The sequence below is a fragment of the Natator depressus genome, chromosome 5, assembly GCF_965152275.1.
Source record: "Natator depressus isolate rNatDep1 chromosome 5, rNatDep2.hap1, whole genome shotgun sequence".
Classification (NCBI taxonomy): Eukaryota; Metazoa; Chordata; order Testudines; family Cheloniidae; genus Natator; species Natator depressus.
The window spans coordinates 128,979,218-128,992,892 of NC_134238.1; the positions used below are offsets into that span (position 1 = coordinate 128,979,218).

The 13,675-nt window shown below is 45.3% G+C and overlaps 2 protein-coding genes across 16 annotated transcripts in view; both read right to left on the reverse strand.

The window, feature by feature from the left end:
• NRG1 (neuregulin 1) overlaps positions 1 to 13,675 on the reverse strand; it is a 747,298-nt gene that overhangs the window by 126,510 nt on the left and 607,113 nt on the right. For 5 of the 15 annotated variants that reach the window (XM_074953639.1, XM_074953637.1, XM_074953644.1 and 2 more), the window contains exon 1: positions 1,341 to 2,124. The exons of 9 other annotated variants lie outside the window; for them this stretch is intronic. In XM_074953639.1, coding sequence (XP_074809740.1) covers positions 1,341 to 1,983 — 643 coding nt within the window. In that variant the 5' untranslated portion in view covers positions 1,984 to 2,124. Of the gene's footprint in view, positions 1 to 1,340; positions 2,125 to 13,675 lie in introns of those variants that run through there. One more of the 15 variants, XM_074953648.1, reaches the window with a different exon arrangement.
• LOC141987844 (uncharacterized) lies at positions 2,205 to 2,609 on the reverse strand. Its single transcript, XM_074953650.1, has one exon. It carries the CDS (start codon positions 2,512 to 2,514, stop codon positions 2,341 to 2,343), a length of 174 nt encoding a protein of 57 aa, XP_074809751.1. The 5' UTR covers positions 2,515 to 2,609; the 3' UTR covers positions 2,205 to 2,340.

Sequence of the window (13,675 nt, forward strand, 5' to 3'; positions counted from 1 at the left end):
GTACACTAGCTGAGGATCTGGCTCATGACATTTTCTAATATAAAACATAACTAGCCCAAGATGATTACTGAAAGAGTAAACGGTGCTCCTGATCCTACATTGAGTCTGAGCATGCTTCAAAGCTGGATTCAGTGGCAAAACTCTCATTGATTTCAATGGAAACAGGATGAGGCCAGGTACGTATGAATCACCAAGTCATCAGCCTGCAGTGGTTTAGGAAGGGCACAAACGAAGGAGACTAGAGGGTCGCCTAAGCAAGCTTACAACAAAATTTGTTGCCAGTTTTAACCACTGGAGACCTTGATTGTGGATACCCGGCCTGGTCTTTAGCACAGCTGTCTTTTCACTTACAAGAGTTACAGAGATCACAGGCCGTCCGGCCTAACCTGCTCCCATCTGACAGGTTACAATGAAACGTTGAATAGATCATATGTTTTACAGTGTTTTACATAGATGTTTTACAATGAGCACGGAGAAATTTCTCCAGAAGCTTGATTTGTAAAAGGCTAACTCGGGGCCCAATTCTACATGTATGAGCTTCTTAACCAAATCATCCGAGCTAAATCGATGAGACAACACTCATGAGTAATTGGTTTCAGAGTAGCAGCCGTGTTAGTCTATATTCGCAAAAAGAAAAGGAGTACTTGTGGCACCTTAGAGATTAACAAATTTATTTGAGCATGAGCTTTCGTGAGTTACAGCTCACTTCATCGGATGCATTCATGAGTAAGGTTTTGCAGCGTTAAACCCCTGAGGAGGAAAAAAACCCCCAACAACCTGTAATGAGCCCTGAATGAAAAAATAGCCATAATTGTAATTGCTACATTAACAACTCTGGAATTTTTAGAGCTGCTACAAATGTACTGTCGCCCTTTCCCACTGCACTCACTGACTGCTTCAGGAAGATGGCAGGGGCATTTATCAGCAATGCAAGACAGGAAAGAGGAAATAGACGTGCTTTAGAGACAGGACAATGATATTAACAAATATAGGGGACTCAAAGCAATATGCAAATCAAATTGATCACTGAAATGGCATGCTAAATTACATGAAAAGATACCAATCAAATGTAATTAAACTGATTCAGCCTTTTGTATAATGTATGCAATGAAATAACTTGTGAAGACTTGCCTCTTGATAACTGGCCAGGATATATGTCTTTACAAAATATCCTTTCTGGTACAACCACCATGTCTATTTAGCAACAGTTTCAGAGAGCTTGTGATCCACCCCTGAACCTCACTCAGTTTATTCCAACCTAACATGCAATGTCAGATGCAAGGAAAAGATACAGAACAATCAAAGTCCTTTGTGGAAGAAAAAAATTAGCTGCTACTTACAAAGTTTTGGTGCAATTTGGAGATTAGTTTCTGTTGTTTGTGCCTGAGACACGGTGGTAGCCTCTCTCACCTCAGGCTCCAGCGTGGGCGGAGGGAAGGAAGGTGCGGCGGAGGGCAACAATGAAAAATCTAAGACACGGTTATGCGGAGAAGGCAAGAGGAAAGGCTCGGAGGGCACTAGTGAACTATCAGCTTGCACTGTAATTTCAACCTTGGTTTCAGGGCTCGGTACTGGGAAAGGTGAGGTATGCACTACCGAAGGCACCCAAGCAGACAGAGCAGTAGGTTCCACTGAAATCACCGGGTCTTGCCCTATCCTCCCAGGGTCTAGGTGGGTAGGAGAGTCATACTCAAAAATTTTGTCTACAAACACCCACTTGAGGCCAGCAATGCAGAGGCAGAGGCTGAGCAGGCAAGCCAGGATAGGGACGATGCAGATCTTTTCAGAGTTGAGGCAGCCCCTCAGTCGCTCTGCCTCCAGGCACACGCAGCAAGTAGCGGCAAGGCCTGCTATTCCCTGGACCCTCCCGTCCTCCGTTTGCACCCCTGACATGTTGTCCTCAGCGGGGAGCCCTTCAAGAGACGCAGCAGGGTTCAGCTGAGTCGAGGAGTGGGGAAAAGTCTCTGCAGATACTTCAGACATATTTAAGCATAAAAATCTCAACCAGCTCACCTCCAAAAGGCCTTAACTCTATCACAGTCCATTACTATGAGACAGGCAAAAATCAAATCGCCCAACTCTGGAAAAAGTCATACAGTGGGAGTCAGTAGAGAGTCCAAGTTCAAGAACAGCATCTGAACTGGGAGAGGGAAAAAATAAAAAAAAACCCTCTCCTATTAAACAAGAAATAGAGTTGCTTAGTAATTACTTAGCTCCCATTTCCTGGCCACTTTTATAATTCCTTCAACGCCTCTCAAGCCATCCCAGCTCTTCCGAGGGGGCTGGTGGTGGTGGTGTGTGGGGGGGGACACCGCACCAAACAAAGCACAAATTGTTAGATTAAGTGAACCAATAGCCCAGGGCGAAAGGCTGGCTCCTCACCTTGAGCGTCTGAGGCTGGTGTCTGCTGAGACGAAGAAAACAACCGTCATGCAGCAGAAGCAAAAGCAAAATGAGGCACAGCAGCAACGGTGGCAGCAGCGGCAGAGGTAACAGTGCCAGTAGCAACAGCATCCTGCTGTGTTAAAGCCGCGGCTGGAAGAGGCTGAATCATTACAGAGCAGCAGGTGCCTGCTCCCTGAGCATCCCTGCAAACAATATCATTGCACAGAGGTTTGAAAGGAAGCGCAATGCCAGGAGGGTGGTAACTCCCTTCTTCCCCCCACCCCTTCCTCTTTGTCCTTCTTGAGCACTCGCTCACTTTCCTCCTCTTTTTTCCCCCCTCTCCTCCCTCACAGTCTGTTTCTCTGATATACGGACACCCTCTCTCCTTTGTCTCCCCACCCCCACCCCTCTGCAGGACGGCTCTGAGTGAAATCAGTACACCCAGCAACACAGGACTGCTAGTGACTTCCTATTTTATCCAATTAGAAGGAATAAAGGCCATCAAATCAAAGGGAGGCAGGCAGGCAGCAGTTATGCGCTCTCTCTCTCTGTCTCTTCCTTCCACTGTTTGGTCAGAAGAAGATGGTAATCGATTACAGCAATCTAACAAAGCTGAGATGGGGTGTAGATAGTAGGCTTATGGGTTAGACCTGATGCTCAGCAAGTCTGATATCTGATCTCTCCCAAGGGAAGTAGGCTTTTCTACTGCAGTTTCTTCCTGCCTGTCGGGTAGAGATAGCATTCCTTCTCAATCACTCTAATAAGTTTAACTCTCTAACAATGGGGTGATGCATCTTAGGGAAACGAATATTTTAAAAAAGTCATTTTAATCTTTGACAAATTTGCCTGTAAGTTGTTATGGAGAGGGGGATTGCACCAGCTTTTTAAATTCTGTTTTGGAAATAAATTTAACATTCTTAAAAGAAAATCCATCTCTCAAGAGCTAGTTTGTAACTGATACAGAAAATACAATGTTTAGGTCCTGCTTGAAATTGACAAAGATCAAGGAAATCCAGCATTAATAAAGCTTCTGCTCTGTCCTTAACTTGGTCCATTGTTTCTCTGTATTGCAAAGATCTGTTACATCCTATGGTGCTTATTCATGCCTCACTTAAATTAGCATAAATCAAGGAGCAGCTTCACTGAAGTCAAAAGAGCTATAATGGTGTAATGGAGATCAGAATCAGGCCCTTTATGTGTTAGAATACATTGGCATAATATTAACATATACAATGAGAAAAGGGGCTCTGATTCTCAGCTCCTCTCCTCCGCCTTGTGCCATCATTTCCACCAGGGAATTGGCAGCGTTTTACACCCATTTTATACTGGTACGAATGACGGCACAAGGCGCAAGGAAACAAAGAACCATTCCCTCTGAATTGTCCTGGTTTTGTTTCTTGTTTCGAATGATACTTAGTGACTAGTTTCCTTTTTATTTATTCATGGTAGTTGAAAATAACTAACTCCCTCCGGGACCGCAGTGTAAGGGGGAGTAATCTTTGTATAAACCAGGGTTATTGGCACTGAGGTAGTTCCACGGGTGATCTGCTGTTTATCGAGAGTGAACACCACCACCAGTTTCTTTGGTGCCACTGGGACACATTTATACCTGGTGAAAATCAACTGGTGTCAAAGGAATTATACCAGGAATGACTTTGTCCCATTATATTAAATTAAACCAATAGGGGTCTGCGCTCAGCTATGTTTATCAAATACTTCCTCTTAAATGAAAACAAATTGAGCATTAAGGCTCAGAAGTCAAGCTCTCATAAGCTAGACAATGCCAAAATGTTGCAGCAGTAGACAACGGGAGTCCAAGGTACTCAGCACCTTCCAGAAACACATCCATGCAGAGTATCTTTGCTTGGCCAACTATAGCAGCGGTTCTCAACCTATTTACCACTGCAGGCTGCATATGCAGCTCTCTCTGTGTTATGTGGGTGGCATCCACACAATATATATACTACCTGTGTGGCCCTGAGGATGACACATGGGCCACAGCTCTGTACTGACTGGGCTGCAAGTGACCCACGGGCTGAGAACCACTGAACTACACAATAGTACATGGCAGAACAACATGTGAGAGTCTGGGGAGAGACCCATGGTTACATTAAAAAAAAAATCCACAGCTGATAGCAACATTCTTTATAAAAATATAATCAACAATCTAAGGCTGTAATTCCATTGTGGGATCTGGTCTTAAGGTTTATGATGTGATCAGAAATCTCTGCCAGAATGATTGCCTTTGATCACATAGAGTTGCTTATCTTTTTACCTTTGCATTAGCTAGATGATCATACTGCATCTTTCGGCAAATATAGCAAAATACTTCCCAAATGGCAATGAATCACACACATTACATTGCCACTGCAAGGTAGGGAGTTTTATACTCTTTCTACAGATGAGGATCACAACGTTTGAGTGTCTTATACACATCTTCTAATGCAGTGGTTCTCAAACTAGGCCTGCTGCTTATCCAGGGAACATGGTGCGGACACGGCAGGTAAACAAACCGGCCTGTCCCGTCAGGGGCTTTCCCTGAACAAGTGGCAGGCCTAGTTTGCGAACCACTGTTCTAATGCATTTCACCACTGGATTTTTTTTTATTCAGCCTAACTATTTTCCAGATCTTGCTTTTTTATTACCCCTAACTATGACCCTTTCGCACACCTGGATCCCTCCAAATACGGGTAACCCATTACCATATTCCCCCACATGGAGCTGCCTTTTAGGAAAACTACATATATTTAGTTCTCTGAATCTTTCTCTGTAGCTCAGTCCCTCTACCCTATTCATCATTTCCATTGCCCTTCTCTCAGTTTTCTCCTCTTTGTTGACATCTTTCTGGTGCGGAGATGAACAGATGTGAATGTGGTAGGGGCAGGCTCACAAGTCCCATGTAATTAATAAATAATGTCTAGTTCTATGGAGGGTGTAGAAAGGGACGATCACCTCCTTCGCTCATGCTGTGACACCTCTGTGTGTGCAGACCAAGAACCTGCTGTTCTTCCTTTACCACCACACTGCAAGCTGAAGACCACTAGGGCCCCACTGTACGTCAAGCTCTAATTCTGTGCACTTGGCCTGGCCATTTACTTTCAGCCCTTCCACTGGGTTTTCAATCTGTGTAACATGTCCACACTCATTTGAAATTGTTGCTCAGGCCGTGCTTTGTGGGAGTCTCACACATATCAGTTAGAACAAGCTCCCTTACACACGGTAGGTGAATCCCCACTGCCCACCTCAGCTGCCACCCTCTGCTGAAGAGTGGCACACCACGGCACAGACGGGTGCCACAACCACACGCAGCGCACGCAGCTCTCTCCAGCTCGCTAGGCGGACTGCCCCTGCTGGGGGACTGCCTGTCCCATGTCACTGGGAGCAGGGTTATGCGAAGGTGGGGTGGGGCAGGAGGGAGGGAGCTGTGATAAAAACTCAGCATGCATCGCATCACTGCAGCTGCTGAACATGACTGGCAAAAACCAGAGTAACTTACTGTAGCTCCTCATTTGTTTCAGCTACTCCTCCACATGCCAAGGCCCTGCCCGTCTGCACTGTCTCAGCACTTCGCTCGTCTAGGACGCAAACCCCTCCTGCTGCCTGCTTCAGCAGCATCACAACAGGCCTGGCTCCCCTCCAAGCTGCAGTAACCCCCTCCATCGGTCCAGCTTCTCCCTGCTCTTGACTGCAGGTCCCTTACACCACAGCACCACTAGGCCTGGCTCACTCTCTGTCTCCTCAGCATTAGCACTCAGTTCCTATCCTCCCTCACACAGGTCTCACTCCCCCCTCCCCATGATCCCCTTCCCGCCTAGCCAGCTGCACTGCTGCTCTCATCACCCACTCAACCCCCCTAGCCCGCCCACACCCCCGAGGTTTAACAAACCCCACTGCCCTCCCTCACCACGGGGTGGGTGGGGCCACACCCTTGTTGTGGACCATCAGGGCTCCATTCACTTCTTCTGTGCCAACAAGCTTCTGCATGGGAATTGGAGCGCAGGGAGCAAAGTCTGCATCCTCTCCCACCCTGCGTTTCTGGCCCTGCTCCACACATGGAACCGGGGCCAGGGGGACAATCTGCCCGAGTGCTGTAATTCTAGCTCTGAGAAGCGATTCGTCTGGGCCAGAAAAATTGCTGGTCAAGGCACCCTCTCACACATAATCTACAAAAGAAGACATCCGTGGCTAGGACATGTGCTGAGAATGGAAAAAGAATGCTTACCAAATACCGCCCTTGAACCAAAGCCAGAAAACGCAAGAAGAAAGAGAGGAAGACCGCGAATAACATGGAAACAATCAGTTCTGAACAACATCAAGCACCTCAACATGAAATGGGAAGACGTGGAGAGAAGGGCAGTTGATAGGCAACGATGGCAAATGGGGGTAGCCCAACGTGCTGCAAAGCACGGGGTGTGAAAAAGGAAGGCACTGGAAGAGGAGGCGCGCTAGTACACCTTATCTCGCTTCACCTGGGGAGTGGGGGGGAATTTCTTGCCGTTTGGTGCTTTCTACCTATAGCGGGGGTGGGCAAACTTTTTGGCCCTAGGGCCACATCAAGGTTGCGAAACTGTATGGAGGGCAGGGTAGGGAAGGCTGTGCCTCCCCAAACAGCCTGGCCCCTGCCCCTTCCCACTTCCCGCCCCCCGACTGCCCCCCTCAGAACCCTCAACCCTCAAACCCCCCCTGCTCCTTGTACCCTGACCACCCGCTCCTTGGACCCCCGTCCCTAACCACCTCCCCGAGGACCGGCAGCTGCAAGGTTTGGCTTTTCATTCCTGCATTACCATAGTAGGAAAGATGTATATTGCTTTAACATGGTTCTGTTGCAGGCTAGAGAAGATGAGCAGCTGGGAGTCAAACCAACAATGGGTTAATGGGAATGGAGACCCTGAAAGGGAAGTGAGTCTGGGTGACTTGTCTATAGCTTGCCGGTGCAGAAGTTAACCAAACTAACCCACTGGTAACAAATCATAAGAGTAGGCTAGGCAAGGGTCTCCGTAGGTGAACTCCCAGTGTACAGCAGTATGTCTGTGTACGTACATGACTTGGGCCTCTTTGGCCAAGAGGAAAAGGTGGTGCAGATTCCATGTCAATGAAGCTGCTGTGTGACTGTGACCGGACTCCTGCCATATAATAAATGGTGGACTTGGACTTAGAAGTTTGCAAAATGTTTTTGTATTGGGTGGTGCACTTTGCCAGTAAATTTAATATACATCCCTTCACTGCTGTAAGTTCTCAAGAAGAAGAGAGAAAAAATAATTATTCTCAAGACTGAGATGGGGGGAAGTGAGCAGAGGAGTTGGTAGAGGCTGTATCAGTCCTTCTGACTGAATAGTGTCTAACGTGGTTTTCACACATTTTAAGGATAGAAGTCACCCTTTTAGTCTGACTTCCTGCATAGCACAAGCCACAGAATGTAACACTATAGAGAACCATCCTCCAGCAAGCCACAAATATACATAAAACATTTCTCAAAATAAAGAATAAATAAATATATAATCACCATGAAGAATATCCACTGCCAGCAAAGTAAAGCAACGAGTAACATTATTCTCAGGTGGTCACTCGTCCATGTACTAACCAGGCCCAAACCTGCTTATGGGTTTATAAATTAGGCCTGATAAGCTTTATTACTCTTAGCATGAGGGTAATCTGATTTGAAATATCCAGCTGCTACAACCTCACTTTAACTCAAAATATTCCCTACCTGGATTCCCTAAGAGTACACTACATTCTGGGAAGCATCAGGACCCGAAGAGACAAAGTATGTGCTCATGGGCAGATGTATTGTACGTTACACTTTGACACGTTGAGTCACAGGTTGAGAATGGATGATGGTTAGTAGCAAAATACTGGTACTGGCAAAGTGACTACATTCCGTGCATTGCACTCTCGGAACTTTCAAACAGACACCAGCAACAATATGCTCTTGTGGTATTAATACAGGGAACCACTCTATCAATTTGCATTTCATTCCATTTTTGCCATACACTGAGAAATTGAAAACAGTGTAACTAGGAGGATTAAAAAGCTGCACATTCATTAATACGGGATTGATGATTAAGGTTAAAAGGATCCCGCTTATTGATTATGGGCCACTTTCTTCCAATTAAATAAATGCAGCATTTAGAAGACGAAGGTCATCAAAAACCACCAAGTGTGCCCAATGCGTATCGACACTGACAGCAGTTACCCCCTCTCCCCGAAGTGTATCGACGTGTGTGTATCGATATGTATACATAAGGAGATATCCATGTCATAAATTGGGGAACCACATGGTAGATCCATTTATCATGCACCTTTGAGGACTCACCTGCCCTCTGCCCACTAATCCATCTCCCCAGGGACTAATTCCAGCCATCTGAACCTCTGAGAATTTCAAAGAGCTCCCATGAAACACTCTCACACAAAAAATGCTTAAGGAGAAATCCTATTTCTCTGTAAGTCCTTCACTGGAACGGCAAAAGCTAAAAGCGAGACCAACCTGAGCCTCGCTGTCACGTACAGAAGACATAATTTTTCTGAATGGGAGTGTCACCAGGGCTGTCGCGTCTCCCTGGCTCCAAACCATGTGCTGCCACGCTCGGCTTTTCAACGAGGTTTATTTTCACAACAGAGGTTATCAGACAGGCAGAACACAGTCGGAACTCAATCCTCAGTGACAGGCTTCAGGGCCACCCCTCCAAGGGGTCTCTGGCCCTCCAGCTCCTGCAGGCTTCCCAGCCTTGGCCAGCTCTGCTCCCCTCCTGGAGCAGCAGTCACAGCGCCGCTCCCCTGAGCCCTTTGCTCCTGGGACCCACCACAGGTGCTAGCTCCACTCCACTGTGACTTCCCCTCTGAGGCTCTGCCTGTTACAGTCCTCCCTCTCCAGTTGCCTACTAGCAGCCCTGTATAGGCCCAGGTGTGGTCCACCCCTCTTTTAAATGGCTGGATTGGGCTCTGGTCCAGGGAGCTGGGCTTCATCTATCTACAGGGAGTCACAATTCCTTCCCTGCTCCCCCCTTGCTCTAAGAAGGGGACAGGGGAAGGAATTCATGACAGCCCTTTTGCAGGTGCAGATGACTTCTGGGCAGTGCATGCTCGGGGGTGGAGTGAAGGTTCTGTCTACTTCCTGACCAACTAGAGAGAGAGAGAGAGAGGGAGTGAGAGAGAAAGAGAGAGAGAGAGTGTGTGTGTGTGTGTGAGAGAGAGAGAGAGAAAGAGAGAGAGAAGCAGATGTCCCATGAATCCTGCTTTCTCCCATGCACACATAGCAGACCCTCCCCCTCCCTCTGCCATATCCCCATGTCATTGGGAGAACAGCTGTGCTGGAAATCTGTACTTTTTTTTCTCACCTATGGTTTTTGGTACGTGCGTCTCCTTTAAGGAAAAGGCAGGAAAGCTTCAGTGCTAAATACATATAGGCCCTAATCTGACACAGCACTTCAGCATGCGCTCAACTTCAGTGGGATCCCTTTGTGAAGACTAATACATTCCCTTGTGATGTGCACAATAAAAGATAGGACGCAATCTTCAACAAGCCTTCTCGAACATGTACCCGGAAGTGTGTCAGCTGGGGGCAATCACAACAACATATATTTATCAGAAACCTGCAGACCAGTCATTAGGAATGTCAGTGCACTTGAAAGGTTAATGCTCATCCCAGCATGCATTTTGACTTTCCCGTGGAATCATCTATATGTACAGCGTATACACATATACTATCTATTGGCAGGATGCAGACTCTTTAAGGGCAATCACTGCGGTTTACAGAAACGTGCTTCACTAAAAACGACGGGTTCTCCCAAGAAATGTGAATCGTTTCAATCTTTGCTGCAAGTAATTGTAATGTAAAGATACAATAAGATAGGCTGTTGTTTAATGGGAACAAAAGGGTCTTCTGACTCTTTTCAGCCTCCAGTGAAATGTGAGACACTGCGTCTCTTTCATCCTAATCAGAAGCAGAGTTTGTGGCACTCCCTGTGATGCAGGACTATGACATGAAACATGAATTTCAGGAGCTTTAATCAATGGCAATAAATTGCTCAGCTGATGTATACACAGGCTCAGACTATGTTGAATACTGGAACTGTCCAATGGAAAAGATAATCAGGGGAATTATATGGTAAAGTAGCATTCAGGAAATGAGCAGACAGTTTAATACAAGAAATAGAAAGCACCCAACTTATTCCTCCTGCCTAGGAGAGTAAGCAGTGGGGAAGAGACGAGTACACAGCGTGTGTTTTACTTGAGAACAGTATTCTTCTCATCTCCCCCAGTGCTGTAGCATCTGAGTGGCTCACAGTCTTTAATGTTTTTATCCTCACAACACAGCTCTATGAGTTAGCAAAGTGCGGTGATCCCCATTCTACAGCTCAGGCACAGAAAGACACTAAGTGGCTCACCCAAGACCATACAGGAAGCCTGTGGCAGAGCAGGAATTTGAACCTAGGTCTCCAGAGTTCCAGGCCAGTGCTCTAACCACTGGGCCTTCCTTCCCCTCTGCCAAACCTCAGAAAAAGATGACACAAGCAGCACCTATAGTTCATTCAGCAGGCTCTGCACCAAGTAGAGTTCTTAACAAAGAACCCGAGGATGAGGGCAAAAGTGTTTTTCTGCTCCTCCCCCACCATATTTAGGGGCTGATTTACCACCCTCCCCCCAGCTCAATTTAGAGATTCCTTGGAAAATAGATGTAAATAGGGTAAAGGGACTCAACCCTGCATGGGGATATATGATATACATACTACATAATTATTCCATGGGGAAGCTTAAAAAAGAAAATCAAGGCTTTGCAGCCAGTGCTAGATGGAAGCATTTTTACAACTTAAGAACATAAGAATGGCCATACTGGGTCAGACCAAAGGTCCATCTAGCCCAGTATCCTGTCTCTTAACAGTGGCCAATGCCAGCTGCCCCAGAGGGAATGAACAGAACAGATAATCATCAAGTGATCCATCCCCAGTTGCTTATTCTCAGGTTCTGGCAAACAGAGGCTAGGGACACCATCCCTGCCCATCCGGGCTAATAGCCATTGATGAATTTATCTAGTTCTTTTTTGAACCCTGTTATAGTCTTGGCCTTCACAACACCCTCTGGCAAAGAATTTCACAGGCTGACTGTGTGTTATGTGAAAAAATACTTCCTTTTGTTTGTTTTAAACGGACTGCCTATTAATTTCACTTGGTGGCCCCTAGTTCTTGTGTTATGAGAAGAAGTGAATAACACTTTCTTATTTACTTTCCCCACACTGGTCATGATTTTATAGATCTCTATCATATCCCCCCCACTCGTCTCTTTTCTAAACTGAAAAGTCCCAGTCTTATTAATCTCCCCTCATACGGCAGCCGTTCCATACCCCTAATCATTTTTGTTGCCCTTTTCTGAACCTTTTCCAATTCCAATATATCTTTTTTGAGATGGGGCGATGACATCTGTACACAGTATTCAAGATGTGGGTGTACCATGGTTTTATATAGAGGCAATATGATATTTTCTGTCTTATTATCTATCTCTTTCTTAATGACGCCCAACATTCTGTTCGCATTTTTGACTGCCGCTGCACATTGAGTGGATGTTTTCAGAGGACTATCCACAATGACTCCAAGATCTCTTTCTTGAGTGGTAACAGCTAATTTAGATCCCATCATTTTATATGTATAGTTGGGATTATGTTTTCCAATGTGCATTACTTTGCATTTATCAACACTGAATTTAATCGGCCATTTTGTTGCCCAGTCACCCAGTTTTGAGAGATCCTTTTGCAGCTCTTCACAGTCTTCCTGGGACTTAACTATCTTGAGTAGTTTTGTATCATCTGCAAATTTTGCCACCTCACTGTTTACCCCTTTTTCCAGATCATTTATGAATATGTTAAATAGGACTGGGCCCAGTACAGACCCTGGGGGGACACCACTATTTACCTCTCTCCATTCTGAAAACAGGCCATTTGTTCCTACCCTTTGTTTCCTATCTTTTAACCAGTTACCAATCCATGAGAGAACCTTCTCTGTTATCCCACGACAGCTTACTTTGCTTAAGAGCCTTTGGTGAAGGACTTTGTCAAAGGCTTTCTGAAAATCTAAATACACAATATCCACTGGATCCTCCTTGTCCCCATGCTTGTTGACCCCCTCAAAGAATTCTAGTAGATTGGTGAGGCATGATTTTCCTTTACAAAAACCATGTTGACTCTTCCCCAACAAATTATGTTCATCTATGTGTCTGACAATTTTTTCTTTACTATAGTTTCAACCAGTTTGCCTGGTATTGAAGTCAGGGTTACCAGCCTGTAAATGCCAGGGTCACCTCTGGAGCTCTTTTTAAAAATTGGCTTCACATTAGCTATCCTCCAGTCGTTTGGTACAGAAGCTGATTTAAATGATAGGTTACAGACTACAGTTAGTAGTCCTGCAATTTCACATTTGAGTTCCTTCAGTTTTCTTGGGTGAGTACCACCTGGTCCTGGTGACTTATTACTGTTTAGCTTATTAATTTGTTCCAAAACTTCCTCTATCTGGGACACCTCAATCTGGGACAGTTCCTCAGATTTGTCACCTAAAAAAAATGGCTCAGGTTTGGGACATGTACTCAACCGTGAAGACCGATGCAAAGAATTCATTTAGTTTCTCCGCAATGGCCTTATCGTCCTTGAGTGCTCCTTTTAGCATCTCGATCATCCAGAGGCCCCACTGGTTGTTCAGCAGGCTTCCTGCTCCTGATGTAGTTAAAAAATTTTTTTGCTATTACTTTTTGTGTCTTTGGCTAGCTGTACTTCAAATTCTTTTTTGGTCTTTCTAATTATATTTTTATGTTTCATTTGCCAGAGTTTATGCTCCTTTCTATTTTACTCACTAGGACTTAACTTCTACTTTTTAAAGGATGCCTTTTTGCCTCTCACTGCTTCTTTTGCTTCGTTGTTTAGCCACAGTGGCTCTTTTTTGGTTCTCTTACTATGTTTCTTAATTTGGGGTATACATTTAAGTTGAGCCTCTATTATGGTGTCTTTAAAAAGTTTCCATGCAGCTTGTACTTTTGGTGCTGTACCTTTTAATTTCTGTTTAACTAACCTCCTCATTTTTGAGTAGTTCCCCTTTCTGAAATTAAATTCTACAGTGTTCTCCACAACAAATTTAATTATATTATGGTCACTATTACTAAGCGTCCAGCTATATTCACCTCTTGGACCTTATCCTGTGCTCCACTTAGGAATAAATTAAGAATTGCCTCTCCTCTTGTGGGTTCCAGGACCAGCTGCTCCAAGAAGCAGTCATTTAAGGTGTCAAGAAACTTTATCTCTGCATCCCATCCT